The sequence below is a fragment of the Wolffia australiana genome, chromosome 3 (assembly GCF_029677425.1).
Source record: "Wolffia australiana isolate 7733 chromosome 3, ASM2967742v1".
Taxonomy (NCBI): domain Eukaryota; kingdom Viridiplantae; phylum Streptophyta; class Magnoliopsida; order Alismatales; family Araceae; genus Wolffia; species Wolffia australiana.
This window is the reverse complement of record NC_135837.1, coordinates 23,484,464-23,502,544: the sequence shown is the minus strand read 5'-3', so window position 1 is coordinate 23,502,544 and position 18,081 is coordinate 23,484,464. Positions and strand designations below refer to the sequence as shown.

At 40.6% G+C, this 18,081-nt stretch overlaps 2 protein-coding genes across 2 annotated transcripts; both read right to left on the bottom strand.

The window, feature by feature from the left end:
* Positions 1–1,958: 1,958 nt before the first annotated feature.
* PTAC5 (plastid transcriptionally active 5) lies at positions 1,959–5,713 on the bottom strand. The gene is made up of 6 exons (XM_078573186.1): positions 5,065–5,713; positions 3,729–3,824; positions 3,546–3,635; positions 3,216–3,462; positions 3,086–3,123; positions 1,959–2,152 (listed from the first exon to the last, which is right to left on the bottom strand). The coding sequence occupies exons 1-6, from the start codon at positions 5,680–5,682 to the stop codon at positions 2,057–2,059; spliced, it is 1,185 nt and encodes a 394-aa protein (XP_078429312.1). The 5' UTR covers positions 5,683–5,713; the 3' UTR covers positions 1,959–2,056.
* A 5,472-nt stretch (positions 5,714–11,185) lies between these two features.
* On the bottom strand, positions 11,186–12,343 carry LOC144701454 (uncharacterized). Its single transcript, XM_078573262.1, has one exon. The coding sequence runs from the start codon at positions 12,341–12,343 to the stop codon at positions 11,186–11,188; it is 1,158 nt and encodes a 385-aa protein (XP_078429388.1).
* Between the last annotated feature and the right edge of the window lie 5,738 nt (positions 12,344–18,081).

Genomic DNA, 18,081 nt, shown 5'->3' with positions numbered 1-18,081 from the left:
CTACTATGGAGGCTCATTCATTGTTTTGGGACACATCATCGCCACTTCTTGCACATGCTGACCAATATCGATGGTTGGTGGGGAAACTCATCTATCTCACAATGGCACGTCCTGACATCGCATTTTCGGTTAGTGTAATTAGTCAGTTCATGCAGGAACCACGCGAAGTTCATTAGGCAGGAGCTTTACATGTACCTGCGTACAACAAAAGTGTGCTGGGAAAGGGCTCCTTTGTCAACGACATCATCATCTTCGAGTTAAAGCTTATTTAGATGCGTCATATGTGGCTGATCCCATGGATCGCAAATCTATTACCGGCTACTGTACATCTATCGGTGGCAATCTAGTCACATGGCATTCCACGAAGCAAACGGTAGTCGCATGTTCAAGTGCGGAATCCGAATTTCATGCTATGGCTGCTATTGTTGGGGAGATGGTATGGCTTCAACTTCTACTACAGGGACTTGGCATAGACTCTCCCACACCTATGCCTATGCACTACGATAATCGAGCTGCCATCTTCATCGCCAAAAATGAAGTGTTTCACGAGTGAACCAAGCACATTGAGGGGGAGTACCATTACATTTGCGACAAAGTAATGACAGGGATTATTTCGACTCCATTTGTTGCATCCTCTCAGCAACTTGCGGATGTCTTCACCGAGAGTATGTCGGGAGTCTCTTGTGATGGGATCAGCACCAAGCTGGGCATGATCGATCTATCAGTTCCAGCTTGCGGGGGAGTGTTACAAAAGTCCCATTAGGCCTAATCCACTATTTCTATCTCCTCTTCTTATTAGTCCCACATAGGATTAGTACATCCAATCCTATAAGCATTATCCTATCTAAAGGCATGTAATCCTCCATTTATCTACACATGGAATACAATCGTTCTTTCCATTTCACAAGGAGAAGGACCTGAACGAAATTCACCCATGGCAGATGTGTTCATGGGCCTTTCCCTTCTCCCTTCTCCCCACAAACCCTCTCCACTCCCGATGCGATCGGGATGACGTAACAACAACGACAGAGAATGAAAAGGGCTCGTCAGCAAGACGAAGGAGATTCGACATGCCAAGGATCACGCGGATACGTCTAGAGGCTGCACACATGAGCAGCTTGACTTGTCTCGCTCCGGGATCCAAGAAATCATGAATGCAATCCGTACGAAGGTACTTCGATTCAATGTTTTTTCCGATGTCGTTCGATTTCGTTATGTGTCTTCTGCTGCGCGGAATCTTCATCTTCATCCAGATCTAGGCCTTTAGAACCCAACAATACCCAATATCAAGATGGATATCATATGGTTCAATAAGTGTCGGATGCCGATATAGGATATCATATAACTAAATCCATAGTAAAACTGGCTTTTAGAGATTAATACCCGACATCATTTATTGGTTTACTTTTCTAAGGATGGATTGTCCAATGAGGAAGAAAAAAGAAAAACAAAAGCAGTACAAATGCTTGTAAACAAACACATAGCCAAAACAACTACACTCAAGGAATATCTCAGCAGATCATATTGACTAATCTGGACTTGGAATTTTTAATATGATATCTTTTAGACTAGGCTGAAATAACAATTTTCCATTTGAAATTCAACATTTCTCATATTTTTCAAAGTGTTCAACCTGATTGAATACTTTTTAACCAGACAAGAAATATATGTCTAATAGCTTAGTAACATATTTATATGTTTCACAGTAATACAGCAAAGTATTAGAAATATTTTCAATTTACATTGTCCAAAAATAAAAAAACCAATATCCAACAACAATATTTGATATTGTCATCCTAGCCCTTAGACCAAAATGAATCCCAATATGGGGCAAGCGATATCTGATCACCATCCTGTATCGGAATCATCCTTTCCAATTATCCTGTACTACATCCTTCCAAAAATGTCATCCGACATCATGCTTGGGACGGGCAAACATTACCTAAGAGGCATTCAAGTTCAAACAAAATATTTTTTATTATGCCCTATAATTTTCCAATTTCACATGCATTGTTTCGATTATAAAAATCTTTGCCAAGCTCCTGAAGTGGCACCATCAGTTTATGGCCACGCCCCCACAAGCATCACAAGAGACGAAGCCATGGCCATCGCAATAGGGACATTTGGTGTCCTCGTCCACCCATTCTAGAAACTGCGTCAAGGAATAAAAACTCAAGCTCAGAGAGAAGAAGAGAAGGTGAGAGAGAGAGAAGAGAGGGGGAGAGTAGGCATCGGGGATCGGATTGGATCGGATCGTTCAAATCTTGTTCGAAAGATTCGAACGAACAAATGCTGATTCGAACTGATCTGTTCAAATCTTTCGATCGAACAGACCCTTTGTTCGTGTTCAATTGAAAGTTTCGATCCAACAATTTGGTTTGTTAGTGTTCGATCGGCCATTTATTCGAAATGTTCAAACAAGTTCGAACAAATGGCCAGCGGGCGCCAGCGACTGCCAGAGACTTTCTCTCTGGCAATCTGGTGGCCGCTGGTCGGCGCTGGCCGGCCGATGGGTGCCTTTGGGAGCCGCTGGCGGCAGCTGACCTCTGGGCCGCGCTGGGCAGCGCTGGATTCGAACATTTGATTTGATTCGATTTGAACGTGTTCAAATCGGATCGAATTTGAACATTTGATCCGAGCAGCCATCTTGTTCAAACAATCCGATCCGAACCCGTTGCGCAGGTCGTGTTCGGATCGAATCTGAACTGGACAGATCGGTGTTTGGGTTCGATCGTTCGAATGCCCGATCCAATTGACCATCCGAACGATCTGTCCAAATCCCCGATCCCTAGGGGAGAGAGAGGGAGAGAGAGAAAGAAAGGAAAGGGAGAGAGATAGAGAGAGGGAGGGAGAGAGAGATAGAGAGAGGGGGAGAGAGAGATAGAGAGAGGGGGAGAGAGATAGAGAGAGAGAGAGAGGTAGAGGGAGATGGAGAGAGAAAGAGAGGCGCAGAGAGAGAGAACAAGAGAGAGGGAGAGAGAGCAAGAGAGAGAGAAAGAGAGAGAGCTGAGAGAGAGAGAGAGAGGGAGAGAGAGAGAGAGAGCAGGAGAGAGAGGAGAGAAGAAAGAGAGAAACAGGGACAGACCTGGGGCTCGATGTTAGGCTCCCCGGTACCGTCGCATTCTGAGGCAACGGAGGATAGAACGAAAAGGATTGACGTCAGCTCGGGGAACAGCTCAGAAATACAACTCGGCAGCTTGATCCAATCGCCTTACCTGAGCACATCAGGCGGCCCTCCCCTCGACAGGAAATACACCTGATCTTCGCCGTCAGCGTGGTAGCCCTCTGCCCAATGGGCCCATTCTTCGTCCCCAGCCTCGCCGGCTCCTCCCAGCGATTCTCCCCCAGAAGAAACACCCTGTGCTCAGACACATCAAATTCCCTCGTGTCCTCCTCCACCTTCACCGCCTTCCTCTTAGTTTCCTCCGTAATCCCCTTCGCCGCCGTCGCATTCCCGCCGCCCTGCAAAAACCCATGAAAGATCACGCAACTACTCGACATGGGCTCGGGAGAAAGTTGGCTCCTTTTTACCGGGCCGGCCTCACCTTCAATGGGCTCGCTTCACCTTGCCCGCCAAGCAGCCTCTCCAGCAGCTCTAAGCTCATGATCCCATCGTCCGCGTGTCCTATGGAGGCCTTCAAACAATCCACCAATCAATCAAATAAAGCTCCACTTAGTTGGCGAGACAGGAAAGAAGCTTCCTCCACAAGCGCGATGCTTTCACTCACTTGCCATGTTTTCACAGCTCGTTCAGTCCCACTGGAGTAGCTCTCGAACTCCATGTCTTCCTCACCCGAGTAGAACCCCAGCTTCTGAAGTGCTTCCTGCCAAGAAAAGCCACAGTTTCTGCATTGGCTTACAGAGAGAGATAGAGATAGTAGAGAGAGATATAGTAGAGAAAGTAGAGAGATAGAGATAGTATAGATAGTAGAGAGAAAGAGATAGAGATCGTAGAGAGAGAGATAGAGATAGTATAGATAGTAGAGAGAAAGAGATAGAGATCGTAGAGAGAGAGATAGAGATAGTAGAGATAGTAGAGAGAAAGAGATAGAGATCGTAGAGAGAGAGATAGAGATAGTAGAGATAGTACAGAGAAAGAGATAGAGATAGTAGAGATAGTAGAGAGAAAGAGATAGAGATAGTAGAGATAGTAGAGAGAGAGAGGGAGAGAGAGATAGAGATAGTAGAGAGAAAGAGATAGAGATAGTAGAGATAGTACAGAGAAAGAGATAGAGATAGTAGAGATAGTAGAGAGAAAGAGATAGAGATAGTAGAGAGAAAGAGGTAGAGATAGTAGAGATAGTACAGAGAAAGAGATAGAGATAGTAGAGATAGTAGAGAGAGAGAGGGAGAGAGAGATAGAGATAGTAGAGAGAAAGAGATAGAGATAGTAGAGATAGTAGAGAGAGAGAGAGGGAGAGAGAGATAGAGATAGTAGAGAGAAAGAGATAGAGATAGTAGTGATCGTGGAGAGAGAGAGAGGGAGAGAGAGAGAGATAGTACAGAGAAAGAGATAGAGATAGTAGAGATCGTAGAGAGAGAGAGAAGAGAGGAGAGAGAAAGAGGAGAGAGAGAGAGAGAGAGGGAGAGAGAGAACGAGAGAGAGAGAGAGAGAGAGAGGGAGAGAGAGAGAGAGGGAGAGAGAGAACGAGAGAGAGAGAGAGACAGAGAGAGGGAGAGAGAGAGAGAACGGGAGAGAGATAGAGTAGAGAGAGAGAGAGAGAGAAAGAACGAGAGAGAGAGGAGAGAGAGAGAGGAGAGAGAAAGAGAGAGAGAGAGGAGAGAGGGAAGAGAGAGAGAGAAGAGAGGAGAGAGAAAGAGGAGAGAGAGAGAGAGAGGGAGAGAGAGAACGAGAGAGAGAGAGACAGAGAGAGGGAGAGAGAGAGAACGGGAGAGAGAGAGAGAGAGAGAGAGAGAGAGAGAGAGAGAGAGAGAGAGAGAGAGAGAGAGAGAGAGAGAGAACGGGAGAGAGAGAGAGAGAGAGAGAGAGAGAGAGAGAGAGAGAGAGAGAGAGAGAGAGAGTAGAGAAGAGAGAGAGATAAAGAAAGGGGAGGAAGCTCGTACCTGCATCGCACGGACGTCCTCTCCCTCGGCGCCTACCCGCAACATCCTCCTCTTCCGACCCTTATCCTCCCCCTTGGCCTTCTCCGCTACGGGAGCGCTCTCCGAGACAGTAATCTCTTCAAGAATCATCTCCTTAACGTCAGCCTGCTCCATCAAAACCGCAGGAGGGACTCTAGACCCACTATCCGCCCCAGCTACCCGGTCCTTCATCGCTCGCAACAACGTCTCGAGGGTAATGGCAGAATCAGGCATCGCCAATTGGGGGCTCCTCTCCCTCTCCAGCTTCTCGATCTGTTGATTAAGGGCTGCAATTGCACGGAGGAGGGCTTCCCGTTCGGAATTCCATCGGGATTCTTCTCGCAGCCATCGCTGCTCTTCTCGAAGCCACCGGTGCTCCTCCCGCGCCCACCTCGCTTCCTCCCTCTCCCATGCTGAAGACGGGTCGGGGGAGGAGAATGACGATACGAGGACGGGTAGAGAGCGTCGTGATGGGCTCCTCCAAAGCCTTTGGTGGCGATTCCATTGCTGGGGAGGGAAGCAGGTGGAGCTGGGCTCTTGGTAGGAGACGAGAGGCCTATGCAGGCGGAGTTGCAGGAGCGCAGTACCAGAGGCAGCCATAGAGAAGCGAGATTGGAGTGAAGAGTTGGAGAAAAAATCTCCTTGAAGGGCCTTCGGTAAAAAGATCTAGAGCTGGAGGACGGATGACAAAACGTCATCCGTCCCTTTACTTTTCGTCCTCCGTCATTATCGTAGAGATGGACGGATGACTGAACGGTCGGATTTCCGTCATTCGTCATTAGTCATCCGTCATTTGTAATGAATGACGGATGACGAAAATGACGGACGAAATGACGGTAATGACAGATGAATTTATCTAATGACGAAAATTTTAATGTATTTATAAGAAAACTTTAAAATGTGTCTAATTTTTTCGTCTTGTTTTTTCTGTGTGATATTTAATGTATCAAATATCCAAGCAGAACACTGTCCTTCTGCTTGGATTGAAGGACAGTGTTCTTACCAGTTTGCATCCATTGTTGAGATCAGAGTTCTCATTGAATTGGATCAAATTGAATGTGGCATTGCAAGAAGGTGGTCTTCAACATGACAAGAATGTGACACAACAGAATTGGACAGCAGTGAAATTTTTTTCTTCAACAATTACTTGCACGAAGAGGAAGAGATCCGCAGACCCAGGCAGAGTTGGAGAGGCCATGACCGCACAGGGGGAGAGAAGGGACAGACGGACGGAGGGAGAGGGCCGAGATACGGAGAGGGGGAGAGAGTCGACAGATGAAGAGGGGGAAAGGCGACAGGGACAGCCGAAGAGAGGGAGATCGTAGGCAGACGAGGGGGGGGAGGGGGAGAGCGCTGACAGACGAGGGGGGGGTCAAGGACGTCTGTTCCGTCACCTGGACGTCCATTCCGTTCCGTTTACTTCAATAGACGAATGATGGAATGGATGAATGACGGACTCCTGCAGATGACAGAACCGTGACGAATGACGAATATGATGAAAAATTTCACGCCGGACGGATATCGCAACAGAATTTCGTTCTGATACGTTCCGTCCGTTCAAAATCGTCATTCGTTTTTGTCCTCCAGCTCTAAAAAGATCCCTCTCCTGAGCTTTAGATAATCTTAGCCATGCCTTTAATAAAGTTTTTTAATTTTTAATTTTCTGATATAAATTCACTTCATAGATCTTTAATTTTTATTCCAATGTAACAGTTAATTTATTGAATTTTTATTAAATGTATTTGAGAGATCAACTGGATTGCTCTATGAGTGAATATTGACATCCGGTCTTAATGTGACACTTTGGCTACTTTAAGAGTGTTGTCATGTCTTTGAGAGACCAAACTGATTTAAATGTTGCTAACAGAGAGTTGAATTTATAAATAGAATATCATCTTATGACTTTAGTGGCTCAAAGTTCCACTCCGACTCCAAACTAACTTTAGAGTGCCCACCACACCATTAATGATCATTGCATCGTTTGTCAAAGAAATTATTAAATGTAAGTAATTAGGATTAATGGTTAATGCATTGGCATCAAATTTTTTACCTTTGCTGAATATTCATCATAGTTCTTCATTGTGAATCATCAAATGAAACATTAGTTGAATGTAAATTTATATGTAACATCTTAAGATTTGAAAAAATAAAGAAATACATATTTTGGAAGAAAACCATAGGTGAATTTTGAGGGTAAAGTTAATGAATCAAGCATTTGAGGTATGAGTTAACTTTTCAAGAAATTAATATAAGGGTGTCTAATGTTGTTCGACAAAAAATTAGGTCAATCAAACCCAAATTTCTTCATGTAGGTCATTAATATATCTAAACCTAAAACAAGAGGAATAAAAGTGTTGAGAGTTTTGAGGCTTCAATCAGCAAGATACAAACTTGATCACATAGTGGGATACTGAATCAAAGACGGATCTGAAAACCATATTCATAGAAAAACCAAAACAACCTTGTAGATATTAAATCTACAATTTCTTGGTTTCTTAAGTGCACATCTTCCAACCATTCAGACGTACAACCTTTAGACATATCCTCACAATCTTTAGAACGATGGATCTCCTCTTGTTTCCATGAACTTTGCTGCTAGAACTCTGATTTCCTCTTTATCTAGTCTCCAGTTGGAAGCAACTCTTGAGGAAGAGGAAGAGAAGAAGTAAGGGGTATTCAAATGAGGGGATGCTCTATTTCTACTATACGTGGAAAAATTCATTAAAGTCCCTGTCCTTGAGAACAGTTAATAAAAGTCCGCAAACTTTAAATATATCCACCAATGTCTAGAAACCTTGCGCATATGACCCTCTAGGCCTATGTGTTAATCTAATTAATAACTTGAATGGCCCAATGACCTTTATCGGGCTATCCTTATTAATTACCTATATCGCATATAGATGAGTTAATCAAGGGTTGATCTAAACCAATTGATAAGCTAAGTTGCCAGTCTATGGGATGCCAAGCTATACCTCATGCCGTAGAAGATACAAAGGAGTATGTAAACTCATGGAGATACAAAAAATATAGATGCATGAAAAAATTATTTATGAATACGAATGAATAGAATAAGTGGGTGTGGTGAATGACAATGACAGATAAATTAGATATTGATGGATGATGTATATGGATCTTATTAATGAATGTTATGTATTAGATGTATTTTCATGGGTACGTATGAATGTGGATTATGTTGAGAATAATAAAATGAAGTGAATGCAAGAATACTCATCATAGATCGTTATATTATGCCAGGATCAAGGATATTTGTGACATCAGGAGAGCCCCACCACTTCTCTTTCATATTCTAACTTCAAAAGAAGAACAAAACCAAGAAAAATTCATGTATTTTTAAATGAATAAAGAAGTGTTTTATAGATTCAACTATATGGATGGAAAGAGGAGGGACAGACAAAGCTACACCCAAAATTTTAGCCCAAATAATTTTGGATCATTGGATATTACAATTTCAAGAGGAATCATTCTCATACCTCAGATATTCTCTCTCCAGATTACCAACATTGCGCGAAAACTTGAAAAATCCAGAAAAGTCATAGCATTAATTAATTTCAAAAAAATTCATAAAATATCCACAATTTATAATTTGACTCAAAGCATAATATCTCTTCAAATTTCATATCAGAAAACTGTAAAAAACACTCAACTAAAATAGTTATTTTCTTCATGAATATGATGCCAGGAAAATCTATAAATATCCAAAAATCCATTAAAAGCATAGTATTATTCTGAAAATTTACTTAATAACATGAATATATAATCATTTTAGCACAAATAAATATATATAATTTATGCTATCAACCAATAATTTAGCATGTTATCACCTCACCAATCGGCAATATATAGTTCTGTAATACAGACCTTATATACCGAGAGAGAAAATATGGAGAGATGTGAGAGATAGATAATAGTATAATCGATTACAAAAAACATCATAAGCAAACTATTATTGACTCTGTAGAGTGTTGATGACCTGGCAAATAGACATTCAATTGTTAAATATGAATTATGTACATTTGGGTTGATCCGATTTCTGAGCCCCGTTTGATTTATTCATAATTTATCATCTCTTCAAATGAAATAGGAAATTGGGTTAATAAATCCCAAATGTTTTCTCTTAGATCTAGCGGTAAATTAATTTTGAGTGAACCTCTGGTGTACTCAGTAACACATTAGGAATGAAATTTGATTCCAACTGTTCATGAACATAATGTTATTTGATTTATCATTCGGTGTCATATCTAATGCATAAGTTTCTTATAATTTGAACATAATGTTAATTGGTTTATCATTCAGTGTTATATTTAACGCATACGTTTCTTATAGTCCCATTAGATTCCTAGTTGAAGGGTAATCTGATTTTGACACTTGCTAAGAGCAAATTAACTTGTTCACCTCTTTGTAACCCTCGGCTACTCTAATTTAAATTTTAGTTTATCAGTTTGAACTTGAAATATATTATGATTGGGGTGAACATTCAGTTGAATTCTAATTTGATCAATTACCTTGCTTCATTAAAATTTGAGTGTAGTTTACACTTAAGCAGAGACTATAATTGGAACGGAATGCAAAGATCCACAGATTCGACTAGAATGGACCTTTTCCTAATAGGATACCCTTAAGAACCCATCCTGCCTCTTTAATTAGACTAACTAAATATTAATAATACCTAAACGCACCAAAGGATATGTTGCTTATCACAGTCATGATCAATTGAATCATGGCCTGGTTTTGGCTTGACATCTGACTCATCTAGATTCCTAAATACCAGAGAAATTTCCTTTATTTTTAATTTCTCACTTATCTATTATTTTTTTTAATTTGCAGAGCCAAATAGGCACCTTAGAGTCAGCCTTGATTTTCATGGAGCGCCAACTCTGTGGCCTTCAAGGGCTTACTTAGACACCCAACGTATTACTGGGCTTCCATTAATTTTTTCGGGAGGAGGACAACCATAACTGGCAGTTCATCACTTTTATACATCCTGGTTTCATTCCCCCCTCTCTCGTTCTCTCTTAGTTTCTATCTTTTTTAATCTCTTCGTGCCTCTCTTTCTCTCTCATTTGCTTACGTTCTCTTTCCCTCCCTCCATTCCTCCCGCTCCTTCTTTCCTTTTCTCTTTTCTCTCCCCCTCGACAGCTTTCCTTCTTTCTCTCCTCTCTCTTGCACTTCGTCTTCCATCTCTTTTTTCCTTCTTTCTCCTCCTCTCGTCTTCTTTCTTTCCTTTTCTCCCAGAATCTCGTTTCCTTTTTTTTTTCTCCAATTTTCTGACGCTCTCTCTCATTGCTTCAATCCCTCCACTCATTTTTTTCTCTTTCCTCTCATTCTTCCAGCTCTCTCTCCCATTGGTTCCTTTTCTTCTTCTTCTTCTTCTTCTTCTTCTTCTTCTTCTTCTTCTTCTTCTTCTCTCTCTCTCTCTCTTTCTCTCTCTCTCTCTCTCTCTCTCTCTCTCTCTCTCTCTCTCTCTCTCTCTCCTTTCTTTCCGACCCTCATCCTTCCTCTCTACCTCTCCCATTCTTCTCTCTCGCTATTTCCTAGTCTCTCCCCTGATCAGTCTCGTTTATTCTCTCCCAGTCTCTCATTTTCTTTTATCTATCTCTCTACCTATGTATCTATGTATCTATCTATCCATATATATCTCAGACATACACGTCCACTCTCTCTCTCTCTTATACACACACCACAGATGTCAGCTCTACCTCTCTCTCTCTCTCTCATACACACATCACACACGTCAGGTCGACCTCCCTCTATCTATCTCTCTCTTTTACAGACATGTCATCTTGCCTCTCTCTCTTTCTCTCTCTCTCGCGTGAGCATTTCCTCGTATCTCTATTCTTTCTTATCTCCCTGTCGCATACCCCATTTCTCACAAAAACTTGTTGCGAGATGGTAAGGATTATAATAATGTCGTCAATTTGATCGAACCAACGTAACAAAACAAAACCTGTTTCCTCCATTGTCATATAGTCTTGATGAATGTACAGATGTACAGATACTTTCATACTTAGATAATCAGAGGATCCATCATTGTTTCCGTGAGACCGTCAATGAAGTCTACAGTCTACATCAATAAGATTCTACATCAGGACGCGAGACCATCAAGCCTCCGGATTCTGTAGGAACCAGAAGGCTGGCGCGGGGGGGAAAGAGAGCGGCTCGAAACCAGCGCCGTACCCCCCAAAGTCACCACTGTGAGACCAACATCTTCATAACCTCCGCCGCTGTCGATGGCATAGATGCGGTTCCTTTCAACTTGTGGAAATTCTTTGACAGGCAGCGCCAGGAAGCCGTCGTCTCCGAGGATGATGGCGTGCCCCGCAAGATCCTTCATCGTTACCCACTCGGGCTTCTTATTCTCCGGCTTGTGTAGCTTTAACACCTCGTACTCGGGCAGGCACCTCCGCAGCCGGAACGGGCACGCCATGCATATCCACCATCGGACAAGGATAAGCTCGCCGGCGATAACCCCTATGTGACTCTTGCAGTAAGCATGGAAGTCGGGCTCCACCTCCATTTTAAGCGTCTCCATGGATGAAGCAGAGGAGGAAGACGGAGAAAGCCAGCTATTCAGGTCAAAAACCATCACTTCGCTGGTTTCGACGAGAGCGTAGAGCTTCCCGTCATCGGCTACGGCGATGTCTTCGAAATGGCTTCCGGGTGGTGTTGCGAGTTCCGTCCAAGCGTCGTCGCCGGCGACGGCGAAGGCCAGCTCCGAGACGCCCGGTTTCATGACTTTTCCTCCCTTAAGCACGAAGACCGCGGGCCGGTCCTCGGCGCCGCGGCCGGGCTTATTAGGCACGAAGACGGCTTTCCGGTAAGAGCCTAAGCCTTTGATGAAGTGAGCGCCGGAGATGGGGGGAAACGCGAGCGTGGTTTTGGTGAGGGGGTTGAGCGCGTAGAGGCGGCTCAGTTCGTCCTCCATTATCACCCTTCCTTGCGACGTCCCGATGACGTTAAGTTTGTGAGAGGAGACCGTCGTGCATGGGACGGAAAAGACGTAAGTGCGATCCCCGTCGTCCGAAAAAGTCGGACACTCGAGGACGCCATCGTAGCTGCCGTCGTCTCTGCGGCGAGGGAGAAGGAACCAGACGGATGGCGAAGGAGGACGGCGAGTGAACTCGTCGGCCATGGCTTTCCGCCACTCCTTGCACACGGCGGCGAGCCGGGCTTGGTCGGCCACGCCCAGAAGGCCTGTCACAGATCCAAGAAGATCGAAAGGCAACGCTGAGCAGTCGGCCATCACTTCAAGTTGGAAAGGGGAGGGAGGAGGAAGGGAAGAAGGGAATAAATAACTAGCCAGACGCCAGATAGTTGCGGTTCTTCTTCCCTGAAAGCGCGGCGGCGCGAATTCAGGAAATGATATTTTCGTACCGCCGTAACGATCGGAGAAAGTTTCCTGAAAAGACGAAAATCATTGACGGGAAGAAGAAGATGACTCGGCAATCCTTACTTCGTCCCGTGGCTTTCGCAGTTGTACTTCATTTCAACCATAAAAGAATGGTTGATACACTTGGATGTGAAATTCGAAAATGTTCGTTGATGAAAAGTCTCGTATAGTTTAATAAAGCTTAAACCCGCAGAGGTCTGTTGCACTATAGTCCAACGATTGGGATTCGGTTTGACCACCTTACATTCAGTTCCTCAAATGAAGTCGGTTTATGTAGTTGAAGACCAGATTGATGAAGTCAAATGTAGCAACAAAATATCGGGTTCCTGTTATTATTTCTGAATCTACCACACGAATTAGTACAAATCCGTTTTCTAGTAAGCCGATATTAAAAGCTAGAGAAGATGAATTAATGAACTTCCCTTTCAAAACTAGTAAGTAGTAACTGAGGAGGATAGACCGCTGAGCTGGATGGCTCTGTAAGTCAAAAGTTTTATTCTTAGGAAAGTAGGGTACATTCATAATTTTTAAAAGTAAAATGTTTTCCTTTTTTCTGGATTTAAAATACAATGTATAAGTATTTCATTGGGGTTTTTCTGGAAAGCTCATGAATGAAAAAAACCCTCGCATTCTTTCTTGACTGGGATGGAGATTCTTGCTTTATGCAGTAGGTCTAGCCTCTTCTTCTGTTTTCTGGAGATTGAATCTCATCTGCAGAGTGCAGAGTCAAGGAATATGAATCTTCTTGGAATGAGTTCACCTAATACATTTCAAAAGAGAAAAGGCAATATTTATGAATTAGTCGCATCTTCTTACACGGTTACGCTAGGTCAAATGTCTGTTTTACAATACCCAAACGAGCTAATTATTATGTGGAAAGAGTTAGATCATCATCGACCTCCAACCCCTTCTTCAATAGACAGAAAATATATTATTTGTGATATAGTTTTTTGTTCTTACTTGGCCTAAATCCTGAATTCTAGGCTTTTAGAGCTCAAATCTTGAATAAGCCTAAAAAGAGAACTAAAGATGGCATATCTGCTGAGGTCAATTAAAGTATTAGCAACATAGAGTCAGAATCCTGATCAGATTTTGAATTCAGCATGTATTGGTCAATAGATGATAAAAAAACCTCAGATGTGGCATATCAGAATCAAAATCACAGGAAGAACTTGAAATGAAATCAGCAAGATCCCATGGAGAACCTGTGGTGTACAGTGTAATAAGTGAAGACATGCAAAAGAGACATGTTTGGATATCATTTTAAAGCTAAAGAATTTGGGAGAGACCTTACTTACATTTGAAAGTGATGACCCTAACATTCAGTAAGGAGGCAGATCAGCTGATATGAACCAACTAAATAAAAGGTTGAACATGTGCTTGGAAGAATTGAGGAAGATCAAGGAACTAATTTAGAACTTGAATCCATAAAATGTGTCTATCATCGACTCTGCTTCAGTGGTGGATTCTGGTGAGCATTTTAACTTCTTTAAAATATCTTCCATTCACCAGCACTTCATAAGTGATAATCAGGAAAACAGAAATGCATCCATTGTAAATTTAGGCACTACAGATCACATGACTGTGAAACTTGATACTTTCTATTTTTATACCCGATGTCCAAGCAACATGAATGTTCAAACAGCTGATGGATCAGTCCCAACCATTGCAGTGATAGGAAATATCAGATTAGAGACCATTGCGATACTAGATGATGTTTTAACTATTCTCAACTGTGTTTTTAATCTTTTTTATGTTCAGAAATTAGTTAATAAACCTCATTGTTTTGTACACTTTGATGATGGTGAATCGTTATTGGTAAACATGGACTCCCCGGGGAGGATTGGACTAAAATCTTCCAAGGAATCTACCATCCTTCCCACAATTGGTAATTTGTATACCAAAAATGAGGAGATTAAGCTGAAGAGTGAACAAGATCTGGGACATGGATCACTGATTCTGGCATCATTCACTTAAGAGTTCTTCAAGTTATTTTTCTGCATTTTGTTTTCCCAAATAATATACTCAAATGTGATGCGCTTAAGTTTTCAAAATGCAAAAGGCCTCAATATCCTCTATCTATGAATCTCAAACAATTACCATTTCAACTCATTCATAGTCATATATGGGCTCCAACCTCAGATGTTTCATTAAAAAAATCATCGCTGGTTTGTTGTTCTAGTTGATGGCTTTTACATGTTTTACATGAAAAATAAATTTAAAGATTAAAATATCATTCCATTATTTAAAAACTAATCCTAAAAAAATTCAATGTTAAGATATATGATTTCCAAACTATATAATACCGTGGATTATTGCAATCAGAAATCAAAGGATTTTTTAGAAATAGATGGGGTCACATGTGAGACATCATGTATCTATGCACCTTAACAAAATGTACTTGTTTAAAGGAAGTTACTGCACGTTAATAGGTTACCGTTTTGGGGTGTTATGGCCTTGACTTTGATAAAACTCAAGTGATTCTTGTATCAAAAGACTTTGATCATAATCGTAATGGCATTCAAAACCTATTGACCAAATCACCTTTCCATGGATCAGATGTGTGATTTCTTCGGTTCCTCGAGTGAGACATTTTGAGCCTATCAAGTGCGATGCATCTAGACATTTCCATTTGATCCCTGGCACATCAAATCTTCTCCTTCATCCCATTAACATTCTGTCATCATCGTTACACCATCCTGATCACATTAAGATAACGGCGGAGCAAAGGGGTGGGCGAACAAGGAGGAGAACATTGAACAATTGTGCCCTAGGTGATTTTTTTTAGGGTCTTCTCCCATTCATACTAAATGGGAATAGTTAATAAAAACCCTTAACTTCAAGTATATCATTTTAAGTCCAAAAGAACCATTTGAGCGTGAGCCTCTAGGCCCACGTACAAGTGCAAGTCACAACTCCAATGGCTCAAAAACTTTTATTAGCCTTACGATAGTTAACTATATTATCACATACATTTCCAACTCGCTGATAACATGTTAATAAATATTTAACTGTTTTATGTCTATTTGCACTAAAATGGATAAATATGTGTGGTATCCATATTAAAAGGAGTAAATCTATTTTTGGAATAATATTATTTTCTTTTATAGATTTATGGGTATTTTAACGAATTTCCTTGACACGATATTCATGAAGAAAATAATTATCTAAGTTCAAATATATATATATTTCAAATTTTATGAGACTAAATTTGAAATATATATATTATTTTCTTAAGTCAGGCATGCATTTATAATGTTTTAGGCGTTACATAATATTTTTAAGATTTTTGAAATTGTTGTGCCGCGTTGGCAATCCTGAGAGAGAAAATCGAGCAGCTGAGTGATGAACAAAAAGTGAGAGTCATAAATGCCATTTTAAGGCTTCTGGTTGATGCAAAAAGTATTGATTTACTCATTTTTAGCTTTAATCCCCATTTTTTTGTATTTATATATTTATTATAGGTATACGGCTTAATTTGACTAAACAGAACTTGTAAAATAAATTCAAACTAATTATGGGAAGCAGAAAAACTCTTTATCCTAGTTAATCTACTTTATCCAAATTTAATAGAATATTTTTTGGAATTAAATATAACTTATGGTAGAAAATACTTATTAATTTTAAGTAAACACGTACTTTGGCAGTGTTGGATGACGAGTTTGGTGATGAATGAAATACCCCGATGGATGCGACTGAGCTGGTTGCACTTATGCCTTGGAAAGTTATGAAGTGGGGGAAAGGGATGCAGAATTACAGTTGGTGGTGGTGACAGAGATGAGGTGTAAATGCATTGACGAGTGACAGAGTTTGGTGGGCATGTGCATGATGGTGAAAACTAAGGTTAGAGGTGATGATAACCTAGGAAGAAGGATGATGGTGTGAGTAGAATAAAGATGAAGATTACATTGACCTAATTGTCAGGCGCCCAACGAACTGAGCAGTGTTTTTTGTTTATGTGTCGTGATATGAACATCACTCCTTCAATCCTTTACTCTTGGAATCTAAGAACGGATTAAAAAGAGATTTTGAATAAGCAAATCAGTATATTTATTGTAATTAGGAAAAAAAATCAAGGGTTCCTTCTTTTACTCGGATTGGGGGTTTCATGATAGATGTAAAGAGAATGTAAAAATAGAACTACCCAAAAAATTCAGCAACAAAATATTTCTAGAACATTTATATTTAGAGCCATCTGAGCCATCTAATTTTCTCTCTCCTCCAATTTATGTGGTAGATTGCCAATGTGGCTCAAAATTTTAAGAAGAAAAGGGAAAATCAACAAATTCATTACTATTATTAAATTCTGAATTTAATGTTAGAAAATGTCATAAAATACCACAAAATACAGAAAAAAGAACATTCAAAACATAAAATAAGCCCTTCAAGTATTTTTTGACTTGTAGTAGTATTATATTATTGAAATTTATGTAAAACGATGTGTTAAAATAACATGAAATAAGAAAATTAATATATTCATTCTAAATGTACAATTAATCATTTTAAGCTCTAATAATAATCAATTGTGATTGTTTCAATAAAAAAAACACAAAGTATATGAAATTACTGCTCAAAGTAGCATGATACTTTGTACTAGCACTAAGAATGATTAACTTCAAATCGGGATATCCAACGATCAAGAAAGAGTTTAATGCTGAAAATTTGACCATATCTTTATCTTTCAATTCTTTTTCCATTCACATGAAATACACCCTTTGATAACTGTAAAAATAGTCCTGGAATTGATCATACATTAAAAGGGCGAGTGAAAGAAAGAGGCTTCAAAACCCATCAAGTTTTGCTGTGTTGTTCATCGATTAAATTTAGCAAGCAAACTAGAAGTGGAGGGAATCTCCCATAGACAGGCATGACTTTATTCCCAGTATCATGGTGTATTTCGTAGAGGCAAATAACTCGTAGGTTCCAAATTTAATAACCATAATAACTTTTCAATTAAAATTAACTTGCTCAGAACTCTAATATGCTTTTGCAAAAAATAATTTCAATCATTCTCCTAGTTAACTGAATGTTTTGTTGCACGGAATCAAAAATATCATACGGTGCGTTCTAACATTTTATTTATAGACAGACATGATGAACAAGCATAAACATCACTGCTAGTGGGAAAACTGTTAGAGAACGACATTCATTTATTCGTGTCATTATGGATTTTGACTATTGTAGTTTTTTTAGAACATGTCATGTTCCTACACATACCATTTTCACGCTATGTAATACAGTGGGTACTTGAACACATACAAGAAAGCATGACATCAATGACAGAGCAGTAGCGCATTAATATTTGGAGATGTTAGAAGCTGCAATCCTAACTGGGTCATGTACCCATGGCAGAAGAGTATCTACTTGTAATGGCAGAAGATGACAACATTAGAGATTCTAAAACTACTGGGTAATGATGTTTCATAGTAGCTTAATTGGATCGTAAGAATGCATCAACATTGTATCTAAAAAACTATACTGTAAGTCAGCATTGCTAGATATGTATGATTCCGAGAGTATGAGATCAAACCACATTAGAGGGCACAACACAGAGGGGCTGTTGGGAATAGAAGATGCGAAGAACATCATGC

Bases quoted from the DNA above. Each gene is read 5' to 3' on its own strand.
- PTAC5 (XM_078573186.1), bottom strand. From the start codon at position 5,682: ATGGCTGCCTCTGGTACTGCGCTCCTGCAACTCCGCCTGCATAGGCCT. The intron at 3,463-3,545 runs GTGAGGCCGGCC...GGGTTTTTGCAG, and splicing joins GTGAAGCGAGCCCATTGAAG to GGCGGCGGGAATGCGACGGC. The intron at 3,124-3,215 runs GTAAGGCGATTG...CCGTTGCCTCAG, and splicing joins GGGCCGCCTGATGTGCTCAG to AATGCGACGGTACCGGGGAG.
- LOC144701454 (XM_078573262.1), bottom strand. From the start codon at position 12,343: ATGGCCGACTGCTCAGCGTTGCCTTTCGATCTTCTTGGATCTGTGACA.